The sequence below is a fragment of the Pelmatolapia mariae genome, linkage group LG23, assembly GCF_036321145.2.
Source record: "Pelmatolapia mariae isolate MD_Pm_ZW linkage group LG23, Pm_UMD_F_2, whole genome shotgun sequence".
In the NCBI taxonomy this organism is placed as follows: domain Eukaryota; kingdom Metazoa; phylum Chordata; class Actinopteri; order Cichliformes; family Cichlidae; genus Pelmatolapia; species Pelmatolapia mariae.
The window spans coordinates 42,760,420-42,777,296 of NC_086246.1; the positions used below are offsets into that span (position 1 = coordinate 42,760,420).

General features: G+C 39.3%; 1 protein-coding gene across 14 annotated transcripts in view; it reads right to left on the minus strand.

Annotated features, from left to right (window-relative positions):
• The window catches only part of fryl (furry homolog, like), a 71,706-nt gene that overhangs the window by 38,831 nt on the left and 15,998 nt on the right, over positions 1-16,877 (minus strand). For 7 of the 14 annotated variants that reach the window (XR_010092069.1, XM_063465906.1, XM_063465898.1 and 4 more), the window contains exons 2-6: positions 16,030-16,095; positions 3,325-3,533; positions 2,889-2,942; positions 1,657-1,796; positions 1,439-1,535 (exon numbers count right to left, since the gene is read on the minus strand). Coding sequence is in view for 13 of the 14 variants with exons in the window: in XM_063465906.1 (XP_063321976.1) it covers positions 1,439-1,535; positions 1,657-1,796; positions 2,889-2,942; positions 3,325-3,533; positions 16,030-16,095 (566 nt within the window). In the remaining variant the exon portion in view is untranslated. Of the gene's footprint in view, positions 1-1,438; positions 1,536-1,656; positions 1,797-2,888; positions 2,943-3,324; positions 3,534-11,823; positions 12,425-16,029; positions 16,096-16,877 lie in introns of those variants that run through there. The other 7 variants (XM_063465904.1, XM_063465903.1, XM_063465900.1 and 4 more) reach the window with 3 other exon arrangements.

Here is a 16,877-nt window from a genome sequence, read left to right on the forward strand (position 1 = left end):
CTGAAACAAGCCTTTCCCTTTAATGGCTCAGTCACACTAAAGTAAAAATAGGATTGCAACCTCTTTGCGACTAGGGAAAAAACTGGTTTTGCTGCCATCAGTAACCAACTGCAATTAGCTAAAGCAACCAACCGATTGCCCAGGCTGAGCGTGCAACCCCTTGGAAGAATACTTTCGATTGCAAGGTGATTGTACAGGTCCCTTGGTACAAGGCCACCTGTTTCCAAACAAGGGCAGTCTGAGTCAGACTGATTGCAATTGCTCCATAGATTTGCAAATTACTGTGGCCTAATTTATAAACACAGACAGACAACATGCTGCAATCAATCTGAGTCAACCTGAGCTGATCTTGTCTGGAATCTGTCTCTTTTACCAGTTGGCTGCCAACTGGTTGCAAACGGGTTGTATTCTGGTTATATTCTTGTACGAAAGCCAGGGCTGCCAAGCGTTTACCTCATTTTGCAATTAAACTGCCATCCCGCAAAAAGTACACCACCACATGTATATGAATTTCTGAACTGCTACTTCAAACATAAATTATAGGGTTTTCACGGAATACAGACTGTGAGCAGTTTACGTGAATTAACATTATCACAAAAAGATGGTGTGTAATTGCGAACTTGGCCACATTCAAATTGCAAGCTGATAGCAGACTGACTCCATCTTATTGCCATTTTATCAAAACACGTTAGTCAAACAATAAAGCTGTTGCTCATACTAAAGTGTTGCTGTGGCTTTAACCTCCTTAGAAATCTACTCTTCCACCTTGGAAGTTTGTGAAGTTTTGCCAAAAATCTCTCTTCTGTTTCTCATTGTGTTTTATCATAATATTGTTGTGTCGAAGATAGCAACAAGTGGTTGCAGACTTGGTCCCCGTCTGTGAAGCAACCCATTGTCACAATAATTTTGGTCATGCAATGATCTCCAACCACCGTTTTTTCTAGTGTGACTTTACCATAAGCCAACTTTTTTCTGATTTGCTGCTAATCTCAAATAAAGGTTTTGAACAGCAGAGCCAGAGCCAAGAGTATGAATGACTGTCTAAAACCAAGTGTTTTAACCAAACTGCTTATAAGAGCAGAGAATAGTTCCATCAACCAAACAACTGGGTGCAACAAAAAGGTGGATGAGTATACCGGCTATTTATGTAATAAAACTGTACTTCATAAATCAATTACAGTGAGAAGTCTTTAACTGCACAGGAAATGCATATCTGATATACAGGACATATATCCAAAGTAACAAGGCAGTTCTACATGCAGTAAAAATATAGTGCATTCTCAACCACTCACTAGTTACCAGGAAACGATCATGCCAACATCAGGTCAAATAGGTGCACTGCACTTCTTCTTCCATATGTAAACATTCAACAGCCCGACTGGCAAATTGTTTTTATAGGCAGTGTAAATCATTAAACACAGAGTGTCAGGTAACTCACCTGTTTTAGAACTTCCACTGAAACTAAACAAAAAATGAAATCTATGGCTAAGTCCCGACGCTCCAGAAGGAAATCTTTGTCCCGATGCTGTTCATCTCTGCAAAACAGGAAATATAATAAGTCAACAAAGATAATCCTAAAGTAATCATTTTTGCCCATAATCTTTTTGTTCGAGAGAAGAAGGTTAAGAATGAATGAAACAATGATAAGTATCTCACCCTTTAGACTTAGTACTCGAGCGAGGCCTGTACTCATAAGACTCGTCTTCAGTGCCACTCTGCCGCCGGTACCAGTCAAACAGTGTGCGCAATAGGGAGGGCAAACAGTGTTCTGCTATTGAGCTCATAGAGCTTATTAACTGGAAAACAACAACATGCTTGTTATAACAGCTGGCTATTCCAACGAAAACTACACAAAATCAGCATTTGCACAATTCAAAAATTTAATCCTATACAGATTACAGTATGTGTGTAGAGAAGGCTGCTCCACAAGCAGTACTTATAACTAATGAGGAGCATTTAGGGTGAGTACAGAACACTAGTCTTAGCTAAATTTTAGGGCTTTATTTAGATATGTGACATATGACATAAACTTTTAGTTATTTCCTGGCATAATGCACCTTTGAGCATTTAAAGTGCAAAGACAGAGTGTAAGTATCTAAGTCACAGTGCAGTGAGAGAAGAGATGCAAAACACTACAAACATGGCTTTATTTAATGCAATATCAAATTACATCACTAAAAAAACAAAGTAGGACTATATTTAAAAGCAAATCGAAAGTATTCCAAGAAGGCACACATGCTTCTGAGATGTTTATGTCTAAGACCACAATAACTTGCAGATCTCAGCACTGTGATTGCGTCAGTGATCATGTGAGCTGGTGCCTTCTGCCTCTGCATTAACAGGTCAGCACGCATTAACAATTTAAGAGTATATGCACATTTGTGTGTTTAAGGTTCAGCACAGCATGATGAGGAGGGTGGTTGGATGACAAATGCCATGCAGGAGAGTTATGCAATTCCTCTCTCTGCCCTTATGGTGCCAGGCAGATACACTCCAGCACCCGATGCTGATTTACTGCTGAGGATGACACAGCGTTTCTACACTCTCACTTTGGCGCTCTCTATACCCATTTTCTCTCCCTCACTCACAATGGGGACAGCTGGATCTATACCACCATATCCTCACTGGCTTTGTGTTGTGCTGAACAAAGCATTCTGTAGCAGGCGGGCCTATTGTATAGAGTCCTGCACCAGCTACAGATGAGGGACAGACGAACCATTGAATGAAGCATTGATTGGGCAGAGCTGGTGTTTTAAACACAGTGTGCACACACACACACACACACACACACACACACAGAGGTGTGACTGTTGTTTGTCCACGTAGGAAATGAAACTGTCACACTCATAATAAATGCATGACGTAATCTTTACTACGGCTGAGCTGACCTGGTCAAACTGTGAGTCTTCTCCTCTCTGGAGGGAACGGGACAGGGGTTTCTCCTGTTAAAGTATTGGAGAGAAAGAGACAGAACGAGAATTATTGTGTGACGAGCCCAGCAGGGATACTTTTGTTAACAGCATGATAGCAGATTGCTTAGCTCACTATTCAGCTAGTGAACCACACTAAAATTCTTGACAGCAAAGTTAAGACTTGAGGCTACAAATATTAACCTGACTAACCTGACAGCAATCTAATGTAAAAGACATTAAATGTACAACAATGCCGTTGCTCATTTACAATAACATTTGCCTGACAGTTAAAGACTTGGCAGTTGGTTGCAAAACAGAAGAGGCTGTCTCAGCAGTATATTGCATCATGTGTTGTGCATTAAATTACATTTCCTGTGTTTCTTTACATCTGCTTTACCCCCTGTGGACTCACCAGTGGTTCAGCCATCACCATCTCGATCTTCTTCTCAGCCAGCACAGCAAACTCAGCAAATAGACTCTTGATGACAAACTCCCCGGGCTTGAGCTCAGGGTCAATGGTGATGCTCGACATGGCGGCGATGTTGTGTTTCTCCCACGAGAGGGGAGTCACCGAGGAGGGTGCACGGCGTCTACTCACGCTGCTGCTGACTGGTGCAGAAGCTGCAGAGGTGCCAGAGGGTAGAGGTTAGGAAATAATACAGTGAGAGTCAAAGCAGCAGGGTCATGTTAAGAACAAGACTCTTGGAAAAAATGCAAGGTCATGCGCTCATTCTAATCCAAACACAAGCTCAGACGTTTCCTAAAGAGGTAAAATGACTGAAGTGATGAGAGAGCAATTGCAGCGCCGACTAGAACAAACACACAATTTCCATTTGAATCGTGTCTGTTTTTATAAAGCTCATTTTCTAAACTCATACTGCACATAATGGGTTCAAATCACCTGAAAAAGCAAACACAGGGATAATCATAATTCCTATTAGAGCCATGTCATTAGTTATTGTAATCTATCTTAAAAAAAAAAAAAAAAAACCTAAATATTTTGTTTTCTAAATCTAGAATATTACACACCAGCTCTTTCTGCTAAATTATAATTGAAATGACTATACCTTTTTTATACTTTATACATTTATTTATGAATCTACTTCTCTATTGTGATCAAAGGGAGCACACTGGCTACACACGACAACTTTAAGGAATAGTCTGATTGGGAAATACCCTGTTTTGCTTCCTTGCCAAGACATTAGATAAGGCTGTTGATAGCAGGCTCATATTTGTATGATAAACATGAAGCTGTATCAGCAGAAGATTAGCTAATGTTTTTACAAATACTAGAAAAGAGCTAAGTAGCCATCTCTTGCTTTTTTTCCAGAGGTAGCAAAATTCATAAACCACGACAAAAAAATGCTTTCTAGCTCATTTTATTTATACATGCTGAAATGATAAAATCATTGTATGGGTAGTTATTTGTCAGACTAGCTCTACCTTGACTTGTTCAACAGAGGGATGCAAGCTACTTTTTTGTGATAGGGTAAACCAAGTGTGTGGTATAAATTCTTCTCTTGTAGCACAACAAGTCCATAAGCAAATTCTGCCAATGTTTCATTAACACTACACCCATCTGCTTTTATTAGCACACCAAACCTGTTTAAATACAGATTTGTAGCTCTATATTAAAAAAAAAAATAAATCAGTATATTCCAAATATTTGCCACCACTGAGATTAAAATAGTTACAGTTAATACTGAAAATACAAAGCCAGTAATGGTAAAGTTGAAAAAAAGAAAAAACAACAATGAAGTATCATAGAGGGGTGACTTTGATTTCCTGCCTCTTGCTGTGCAATAAAATTTATCAGAGTGCTTAGACGATTTCGTAAATTTCATGTTGCAACAGATTTTAAAGATACAACAGCAGAATTTTTTCAATACATAGATAGAAGATAGATGGCCTGCTATACATTTACCACAATATTGACCTTTAAATGTTTTTTTTTAAGGCAAAACTAAATAAATTGTAGTGTTATCTGATAGTGCAGTGGTGTTCTCCACATTTTTACGGGATTCCTTCAGTAGACCATCTTTCCTGAAACATATTTGACTTGGAAAACCCAGGGCACTCTGCAGGTTTGCATGTGGCACAGAACATTTGGTTCTCCTATTCAAATGTTATAAGCAAATCTTTAAAAGAGTCTTAAGCTATGGCTGAAAAGCTAGAGCATGGATACACTTCTATTTTTGTCTGTCTGGCAAAAATAGAAGTGTATCCATGCTTAATGCAAATCCCATATACAATAAGATGAAATAACCACAAATCTCAAACTCAAAAGCAATGAATATCACAGCACAAAGGTTTTTACTCCACTACTCAAGTACAAGGTTCAGATTATGTTCCATCTGACATAAAAAAAAAAAAAATCAAATGCACCAAAAGGTCTTAACAATCTCTATAAAAGGAACATATAATGGTGTTTAAATTTATGCAACTGCTGGGACACAACTTCCAGTCTAGACTTCAATGATCACTGCTAAGCGTATAGTTCAATTCAATTCAATTCAATTTTATTTATATAGCGCCAAATCACAAGAAAAGTCACCTCAAGGCGCTTGAGGCGACAGTGAACGGCCCCTTAGCCTCTTTCCCTCCCAAGAAAGCCCTTGTTCTTTCTCTTCCTGGTTATGGCCACTGATCTTGATGCTAAATCACTAACAGGCTGATTCACGTCATAGAATAATGACAGCAGTTTTCAAATTACTCTTATACTGCAGCATAGGTAACCAAAATGTTAAAGTATGCAGCCACCAAACACTACTACACTCCTGAATAAAACACACTACTTTTAGTCACATTTGCAATCATTGAGAATTTATTTATTCACCTGCTACCTATTCCTTTTGCAAGAATGCAGTACAATTTTGATGGTGAGAAAAAGCAAAAGTTCCAGAGAAAATCTATAAGGAGAACAGGGAGACATCACTGAGCTGTCTTGCCAACGAGTTCCTCATTACTTGTACCGAAACCAACTCCACCACCTTGAAGTGCAAGTAGTGATAGCAGTCCCTGTTCTGCTCTGGGTTTGGTATAAAACCACATGAGCCAAGTTCCCACCGATAGCAGATGTTTGTTAGAGAAGGCATCAAAACAAAATCATCATTGGCTGGTGGGATGTAAATTTTGAGAGAATGTGGCACTATAATCACTTTATCTCACTTATCCTGTCTTAATTATCCGAAAATTAAACTTGATTGACTCTGTAAAGGATTTGAATTATATCAAAAACTCCCACAACAGAGAAAAGGTCTGCATGGAAGTGCTGGAGCTACCTGGTAAATAAGAGGGAGAGGATTCACTGACGGGGAAAAAGTGAAGCGGAATTGCAAAAATATATTATCCACGCCAAGAGAGCCACTGACGTTAGATACAATGTAAGTTCAAACAACATCAATCTCAAACCTTCTGTGCCTCTAAGTGACTACCTGTACAAAGTTACACTGTTACATGTATCATTTACTAGATAAAAATATAAGGCAAATGTAGTTCATGTCAGAATGGAGTAGAAGGACCACTCTCCATCACATAGTGCAAAGAGATGTGTTGTAAACCAAAATCTGCAACCACCATTCAATGAACTGAGATTCCCAGTGTTTGTGTGTATGCATGAGTCTGACACACATTCCTTTAAGGTTGATCAAAAGAGGATTAAAAGGTGGGAGTAACTTGAGGTATGCAACAATGTGCAGGCAGGAAAATAGCAGGACACCGACAGTGAGCGCTCATGGATGTAAACAAGGCTGGATTTTAAACACTTACTGGATTTGGCATTTCTTAGTCCTCAACTTTTGTTTTCTTACAAAAAAAAGGGGAAAAAAAGAACAACAACTCTATAAAACTTAATAACCGTCTTTTTTAAGTGCAAATGAAAGCAGGGAGGTAGAAGAGGCAGCGTAGTAGCATGTATTGTGGTCATGCTGTCCAGGAGCACAGAGAGTCTTTCAAACATTTCCCTCTTTGTTTACTGTGCTCCACCAACACCCCCAGTGATGTAACACAGCTAGCTCCTAATAGCCAATCAGTGTTGCGTCCTTTACCCCCTCCATCCTTTTCGCTCCCACCCCAGTCCAATTGGATTGTGTATACTCCAACAGTGTACTTTTCCAGTCAATGAGAAAAACAAAGCAAGGCATCCTTTTTTGGGCCAAGTGTCTGCATTGCTCCTCCCCCCTCTCATTCTTTCTCCCTAGGACATGCCAGTCATTAGTAGGATGCCAGGCTATGACTCTCTGCTAAAACCAAGAAACGCACAAATCATAGCAGAGAAATGGAACGAAAATCAAACAAACCCCCCCCCCAATATACGGTTGTTTACAAACTCCTCCAGAATTTAGGCTAACTGAAAGTTTATTAACAGAGTTTTTGACTAGGGTAAAAGCCAAAGAGTAAGTGCATTGTGATTAATGTACCTGTTATTATTCAACTTTGATAGTGAGTAAACTGAATGAACTAATTGTTGATTTGATTACTGCAGCTCTCTGAGCTCTCCAGCTTTTACCTCCTTTGGCTTTATTGCTCTTCACTGCAAGTTGGCTGATTTCACATTAGCTTACACTGCTTTTACAAGAAGCAGTGAAAGTATTTTAACAAAACATGGATATTTAGTGATCACATATTGCAAGAGGAAGCAATACAATAAATTACTTTATTAGTATTTTGTCACACCCTTTGCCCCGAAGTCCTGTTTCACTTCTCATTCAAAGCCAAATTTCACTTCTGGCAAGTCTAACTGTCAAAGCATGTTTAAATGCTAATCACTGGAGAGAAGGGGGGAAGCAATACAATATTGTAGTGTTAGTAGCGTTGACCCACATGTATATTCCATATCTCATTTGAAAGCAAATGAGTTATTTTAAATGAATGTTCAACACTTGATGGTTCTGCAATTCCATATTTAATAACTAATGGACAATCTCACTTTAAGTTTAGTTTACTGCTTTAGTTTACTACCAGAGTTGCGTAAGTGAACTCTGGTATCTCAGTTTCTAAGAACATCATGATCTCAGGGTTAGACAGTATTGCAGTTACACTTCTAATACGGAGAAATGTTGTGCTTCTGCTAAAACGCTGCATCAGAAAATGCTCGGCGTGTTTTGTTGTGTGAGGCCTATAAAAAGTGCTTAAGAAATTGAGCACCCCGCAGGATTACACAACTATTACAGCAGTGACTCCACCTTGTCACAGTTAAAATAAAGCCCTCCCAAACGCCTGCTCATGAACACTGGCAACAACAGCACAAACACACACATACGGTTGGAATGCAGAGCTGAGGGTGCGTCCTTTTTTTTTTTTTTTTGAAACAGAGACAAAAGACTTACTGCTAGGGTTTATGTGGTGTGGCAGTGCCAGTTCTGTCATTATGTCTCGACATGCTGAGGTTTTAACAAGTTATTACTGGTGTACTCTTCATCATTATACCTTCCAAATAAAAGAGAATTTGAAAGATACACTGGAAAAATAAATGTATCACCAGAAGCTGAGGACACATCAGTTCAAAAGAGATTAATTGAGAAAACAATAATGACATGTTCCATCATGAATGAGCAATATTCGGCAATTAAAGGCCAAACTTTGATTTCATTGAGTGTTTTAATGAAATTATTACTGGATGTTATAATGGAGAAAGCATCACACATGCATTTAACTTAGAAGCCCTTTTTGTGATATCTATCTATATATCTATCTATCTATCTATCTGAGATAGATAGATAGATACAGATATATAGATATATAAACAGAAAATAGTAAAGGTAGAAAGTAGTTAAAAAGGGATAAATGGAACAAAGTTGTTTACTCAACAGGTGGATGTTTTACTGCAGAGCCTTGTATTTCTGTGTGCCCTCACAATATCTTGTGTTACTTACTTGTAAATTTCCAAGTAAGTAACACAAGATATACAACTGTGTTTAAGGGTAACAGCCCCAGTTAAATGCATTATAAACTCGCCCTTTCAAATACAAATTATTTTAGGGATACAGACACAGAGACCTCCTATAGTAAAATATATATAAAATCTATAATTCTTCAAGTATTCTTCAAATACTTTTTTTTTTAAATATATAAAAGTCTTCAAGTATTTGCTACCTTCAGGGAGAGGATTGAGACTTCCTCCAAATGTGTCTGGCTGGATGTTTACCATTCTTACATATTTCAAGGGGGGAAAACAGTTACCAAGGTCAAACAATAACTGCTATTTGTCTCATGAAAAATTTGTCTTGTGATCACTGCAACCATACTCTCCTCGATTTTATAAATCCCATATCCGTTTCAGGGTTACGGGGTTCACGCCTCTGCCATCACATACTGGGTGAGGAACAGGGTAAACACTGAGCAGGTCACCAGTATAAAGACAATCAGGTCCACGGAACATTTATTTGGTTAACCTGCAAATCTTCAGACTGTCTGACAGAATAAGAGCACCTGTAGCACTTCTGATGCAGACTCAGAGAAAACATGCAAGGTTGACAAAAGAAAGGCTCTTGAAATAATACTCTGCTATGTGAAAGGGGGACATGTTTCTTTTCAAAGCCAATGAAAACAGTTAGACTTTGTGCATTCTACTTTTTAAGGATGTAATGCTTTTTCCCCCTCAGGCAACAAAACCCCTTAACTCTGCAGTGCATTTGTGACAATTTCCAAAGATAGAAGTTCAACAAGCTCTCATCCGCCTAAAAAGCTAGAAATAACTTTATACATAATTTTAAAGGGAGGTAATTTCAACACATTTTGGATGTTGCTGATACAAGTTTGCATTCTAGAAATTTAAATAGCAAACTTTTACCTAGTAGACTAAAATGACTGTGGTTATTAAACACCTAGAAACTTGTGTTGTGGTTATGGCAAACAGAAATGAAGTGTAGGTCCAACCTCGACATTCACTTAGCTAGCTCAAATTGTGCAAAATAAAACACTTCAATTATGTTAAAAGCACTAGATTGTATATCTTCTGGCACATAGTGATCTAAATGGCTGGCTAAATCCTCAAATATACAGTTATTGAAGTGGGGTGTAGCACATCTGTTCATGTTCACTGAAGCTTAATACACAAATTTCTCTTTGTTGGCACTCTTTGTTTTTTGGCCAGCATGCCTTTGCCATAATACACGGAATCCTGACTTGCAGAAATGGCTCCCAATAACAAGAAAACAATTTAAAAAAAAAAATATCAAAAACTGTGATATTCTAATGCATCGAAAATTGTTAGAACTAATTAAAATGAATTTAGCTGGCATGCTTATCAAAATACATAATTCAAGTCAGTATTTTGTAACCACATTGCACGTATCTAGAAACAATATCAAAATGCACGGCATACACGGCATGAAAATTGACAAATGTTATAGCCATCAAAACTGACAAATTCCACTATGGGTGTGAGTGGCAGAGAGAAACACAGGTAATATATTAGCATATACAATAACAATAATAATAATAATAATAATAAAAAGTGTACGGCCCTACAATCAGTCTCAGTCTTTTCCTCATTTGATAATATAAACAGAGGCAATGCCATTTAGCATCTGTTACTGAAAAATTGATAAATAATGTGCAAATCAGTCATTTAAGTCCAAACCTGAATGATACAAATCTAAATTTAAATTTTAACCAAAACAGAATAAGTCAGGTGATTGGAGTCCAGCAGATAAGCCTTTAAAGAGGGTCTAACTATTCCTCTTTCAGACAAAAGGAACAGTGGCTCAGAGGTTGTATCGCTGAGCTAAAGCAGTCTCAGCAAACACTTTTGCGTTGACGAATAATTCTATTGCAGCCTATGTGTTGTCTTTTGTGCATTCAAGGTGAACTGTCAAACTGCATAAACACAATTAAACTACACAACAGTTATATGTGTTACTAATGTAACTAAAAGAGGTTCGTGAACAGTGCAGTTTACTACTTGACTTCTTTGTCTATCCCTACCATTTCAATGAGACTGGAGAGACAATATCTTTTTGATTCCTGATATATTATGGGCTGCATGGGAAGCTAATAATAGGAGGCAACCAGAAGACAGATCAATAGTAGAGAAACATTAGCTGGCCCAGAGGAAAGGAAGAAGAGGATAGCAAAAATAGGAGGACGGGGAACAGAAAAGATAGGAGAGCACTCCTAAGGAAGTGCTTAACATAGTAATTTGGATATTAAAATCAGGGGTGCGTCAGCCGCATTTTAGTATTGGCGAATTTGCTTTGATGACTCCGGTGGCATGCACTGATGTCAGCTGCTGATAATTCGCTGTTGTGTCTCATAAATTTAGCAGTCCTTGAATCCTTGTGTTTTGAGTTCAATTTCATAAACTTGCAAAACAAGGTTTCTTTGTTCCCATGGCACAGATGTGGGGAAAAATAAAAACATCTATATCTATATTGACTGTTACGCAAACTGTTAACAACAGCCAGCCGAAATAACAATATTAACATTGATAATGTATCTATCCAAAATGTATAATCAGTAAATGCAGATAGCAAGTTGATAAATACAGAAAAAGTAAAAGAAAGTTAGACAAGATCTTCAAAAGAACAGAGGGAATACTTCATGTCCATCTGTGTTATGTATCAGTAGATGCTCATCAATAGAAACATTATCTTTGGGACATCCAGGAGCCAGCAGAATGATGATGAGTGCAGGAAGAAGGGCACTCTGCTGAATGAAGACTTTAATTGCACCCACCTGCATACACATCGAACAAGGCCGACTAAACCTGCACTAAACATAATCTGTCATCTTGACAACTCCACTAATGGCCACTTTTCTTATACAGGAAGGAGATATAAGAAATTCATGCATGGAACGCACAAAGACATGTACAATGCTGCACAGGCTCTGCTGGCTGCGTGTGGCAGATAAGTCTGGTGGCAGTAAGTGCGGTATGTAAACATTTGTGCAAGCTTGGAAAGATACTCACAGCTGCTACTCCAAGACTTGAGGAGAGATTTGATGCTGATCTCAAAGAAGACAGAATCCTGCAGGCTCAGCATGGTAGCTCCCAAAAGTTAAGCTTCCCCAGAAGGCACAAATTTTACAGGTTTCCTTTCACCTTTATTTCCCAAAAGCCAAACATTCCACTCTTCTCAAAAATAAACACCTTGCACTTATCAAACTTGCAGACTCCACCAGTAGGAGCTGAGTACTAGCCTCCACAGGTGCTAATTAAAGGCAGCATCCTGAAGAACAGTGCGAGCAGATGCTGACGGAAAACCCAAGAAGCCCTACCACTTTTTCGCTTTTGCCACCCAGTTAGCTGAAGAGTAAAACTGATCAGAAAGAAGAGGAGAGAGAGCGCACAGCCTGGCTAGTTAGAGAAGTATTCCACCCCAGAGCCTGCTGCCCACTTGCCAGTCCACAGAGTCCCTCATCCCCATTTCAGCAGAGAAAAATCCAGAAAAACGAAGGACAAAACTGCATGAGAACTTTTGTTCCTGAAATGAGGGAAAACAGCAGCAGAACAGTACGCGATAGAAGTCTTAACAATGTGCGGTAATATTCCTTCTCCCCTTCTCTTCCTGTGTGTATGTGTGTGTGTGTGTGCATGTGTGTGTGCCAGTCCTAGCCCGCTAGCACCGTCAGCCACCCTCCTCCTCCTGCCCCAAAAGCTCTCTCCCTCCCTGTTCGCTCATGGCCAGCCCCTCCTCTTCTGAGTGAGCTCTTGTTCTTTTACCGATGCCTGCTCTTTTCTCTCAGAGTGAGAGAGATGGAGAGAGCTTGTTTCAACAGCAAACAGGGAGGGAGGGAGCAGTGCGTGGGGGTGGGTGATGTCATCAAAATGCTGCGAGTGTTCCCTGGCCGTGGTTCAGTAATGCATACGCATGTCAGAGCTGCTACTGTGCTGCCTCTCCGCTAGCCTATCAAAGCAATACTTCCTGTAAGCTCCAGAGCAATACTGATGCGTCATTCCAAACTGCAGTAGGAGGGAAAGGAAAGAATGGGAGGTGGATGAGGGAAAGGAAAGAGGAAGGATAGATTGAACACACCTTAACTAGTCAACCAAAATAATAAAAACATGTTCCTAAATTAAATTTATTAAATGTATATTTCACTTTTTAAAACAGGAATATATATGACGTAATAGAAGTATGTTAATGCAACTCACTACAACCAAGTGACATGGATAGATGACTGGCTACCTGTTTTCTTTGGCATTTTAGTGATCGAAACTAATCTTTTTGCTAAGCTAACTGCTCACACCCACAGGAATCATGGGCATTACATCACTGCCCTGTCTGAAAGCTACCAGGCATAGTAACACACAGAATGATACACAAACACACAACACACCCCATTAGTAAGAAAACAGCCCATTGTTTTTCTGTGAATGTGAAAGACACACGCACACGATTCAGCTGATATTTTAATCTTGCATTGACGCTAGTTATTCCTGCCCTGGCAGAGACTTTAACGCTGATCCACATGACATCAAGCAATTTGTAGTCAAGCACAGGATTAAGTTTGTTACCAAAATATTGTGAAGGGAAAAGCAGTGGGAAAGCTGCAAAAGACAATCTTTCTTTGTCTTCTTTTAGTTTAGTCTTCATTTCTCGCTCGCCCTCAGTCTCTCCCTCCGTCACATGTCCTCCACTACACAAGTTATGCAAAGTGAGGCAGAGCTCATTGCAAACAAACAACACAAGCAGATGCTTTGTCAAGCCCTGGCTGGTGCTACCCCGACGCAGGCTTCTACTGTGAAACTCTGCCTTGTAATACACAAACAGATTGTTTACAGTACCACTGCAAATTTGCAGCAATCACACTGTTTTATTTTAAGCCTTAAATCTGAACTTCTATGAGTCATGTTTAATCTTTCCTAGAGCGACATTAAAAGCAAGATACTGCCCGTCTGTCTGTTCAAATCTGACCAACTGCATTTCCCCAAATGTCAAAGTATTACGTATGTGTCTAATTTACTAACCTAAAAATCCCCAGGAATATACTCATGCAGCATCTTTACAGTGACTAATGGCCACAACTGGAGATGTAAAGCCATATATAGAAGTCTGTGAAGCAGAGTCTGATCCTGAATGAGAAGGGGAACAGCTTGCTGTTGCACAATTCAAAGATCAGCAGGATGTTTCAAAATATCAGACAGTTTCTCTAAGTAATGAAGTAAAAGTTGTTTTGGGGTTATTTTGTTAAGACGTCACTAGATTACTTGTAGCCTTAAATTATTTAATTTAATGAGGAAATGAAACTCTTGAGATTAAGAATTTCTTTTGTGAGAGTCCTGGGTCATGTCAGGAAACATGAGCTGGCCGCATTTTTCAATGGGGGGGAAAAAAAAAAACATGAGCAAACCCAAGCATGCACAGGGGCAACATGCAACACAGAAGGGCTCCACCTGTGTTTTATTTTTTGTTTTTGTTTTTTAATCTTTGGTCCACCCTTTTTCTACCTGACACAAATGCAGTAAGTAACAGCACAGAGGGTGGATAGCTGAATAGTTTTAGGGATCAGTCAAGTTTGACTGTTTTCAAATATAACTTACTAAATGTCCTCCCTTTACATGCCTTGGCTCTCAGTTCATGTAGTGGGAGGACGACAGAAGAACTCATGGTCAAATTCTGTTTAAAAACAACATCTGACTTAATATTATTGTAATCGACAAACGAGTCAACATAAAACAATCAGAGCTCTCTGCAAACATTGTTTTCTGTAAACCAGCTTTATTGTTTAAGGAATGCAGGACTGACCACACCGTCTCTCTGGGAACACTAGAGCTAAAAGCTACTGTCCGACGGAGCTGACGTAAGCAGAGAACTTCAAATAAACACCATTATAACTCACTTCCTGGAATAAAGACCTCACTGATCAAATAATCTCAACTAAATGCACGATCAAGGCAGGTTACTTTAGCTTCATTCACAAAGTAGGAGCAGTGACTGACAGCTAGCCATCCTGGCTGCAGACAGTATAGAGCAGCTGCTCCTCCCAGGAGCCCATGGGGTGGAGGATGCATTTCCTGTGCTGGCCTCTCTGAAGGGCAGTGGTGGGAACAATAATCGATAGGAGCTGTAATTCAATCCCTGACCTCCCCAGCGATGCCTGGGCTGCAGAGGACACATCATTTAGATCCATCACAGCATTCTGAGTATGCAGCACAATTCTGCAACCTGCACATCTACTTACTTCCATATGTTCCCTTGACTCAGACCCAGCTATTTCATTGCACTTCTGTATTAAACACCACACATTTAGGCAAAGGTTTTACACAAAACTAAATAGGCCGGATTTTTTTCCCTTTAGTAGTATATTGCAGTTTAGCTGAATGACAGTGGATCTAATCTTCATATATAATGCGTTGCATAAACCATAAACGGTCAAATTCTATGAGACAATCTATTGATTCTGCTCAAGCTGAAAATGAGCAAACTCATTCTTTTGATTCGCCTAGCAAATTAAGACAGTCTAATTGGAAAAAAAGAGTATTTCTTAGGTCAGAAGCAAAGGACCCCGTGGAATGATGAGCAGAACATGAGGAAAATCTGAATAAAAACACCTCTTAACACAGGTTTTAAAAGGTCAGTTTATTACTCATAGAACCAAATGTCTTCAAGTTTATTCACTATGGAACAGCTGGCTGGAGAATGAGTATGAACAATGATTCACAGCATTCGTCGATATGACACCATATTCCCACTAAATGCAGGCTGCACTGCGCACCATTATGGAGTTTGTTTCACTATAATTGACTAACGACTACTTAAGAAACTCCATGAATAAGTTCATCCATCCTGTCTGGATACACACCCTGTGGAGTGTTTAGACAGAAATTTCACAAGGATCTTTTATTACAGAAGCACAACCCATCAGTGCACCATTTTGTCACATGCTCCAAACACTCCCTAATCACAAACCCGCTGCACCCATTAACCAAATACAGTCCTAATCAAACGTATCCTGAAAACTGAACTGTGCATCAAGCAGCTGAATATTGTCTAAGCCTGCAAAAGATGACAAACGACAAAATGAAAAGAACAGCACCGCCTTAAAAGCCACAGACTATTCAGGTTCTTCAACAAGGGAAGTGTCACTCCACACGGAGTTAAAACTCAATTAGAGCTCCTCTGACCTCATCTTAATGTAGCAATCACGCTACTTCTTGTAATGCATAACTCACCATTGTGACCCCTGCCATCACCAGCATGGTTCAAAAAGGAGACTTTTTTAATATGATGGATGTTTCCTAATAGGGAAGAAAGAAGGAAATGTTTGAAAACAATTTGCCCAGTCAACAGAAACTGTCTTTCAAAATGAACATCAGCCTATAGCCTGCAGTCTGAGCCAAGCACATGCACACAGACACAACAAGAGTTTCATGAGCCAAGCTAGCAAAACTTTAGATTATCTTCACACTTCACCAAACCAAAATGAAGAATATCACTTTGTTATTGTGGGTTAGTTTAACCGGTTGAATAATGCTATTCCTAAAGACTAAGAAGCCAAGCGAGTGAAGCAGAAGGGAAGGCTGAGTCATATTTTAGCCATGAGCAAATAGGGAGCAAGCATGCTCTGACAGGTAGCAGTGGAGGGAAAAAAGAAAAAGAAAAGAAGTTTACCAGTGTAAACTGGCTGACCTACATGAAAAATAATATGTACGTAAACCTTTAACTACTGTCACAGGCACAATATATGACCTACTACAGAGGCATGACACTGTCAGGAAAACTTAGGCTTTGGATGTGTCCAGGCGGTGAACGATTATTGAGTTAATGTGGCAAAAGATTTTTATTTGCTTCAGAGCAGACATGATAGCAGCTGGTACGCACCACCTTTTGTATCCTTTGAACTTAATGCTCCATAGAGCTCCACGCCGTCTCACGCTGTCTGGAATGACTTCAAGGTGCACAACGCGATGGATGTTTTACAATGTCAAACTTCCAGACTGGAAGCGACTGGAGATGTTGACCGTGAATAAGAGCTGGCCAAAAATTTAATCAAATAAGACCTTTGACTTTTATGTATCTG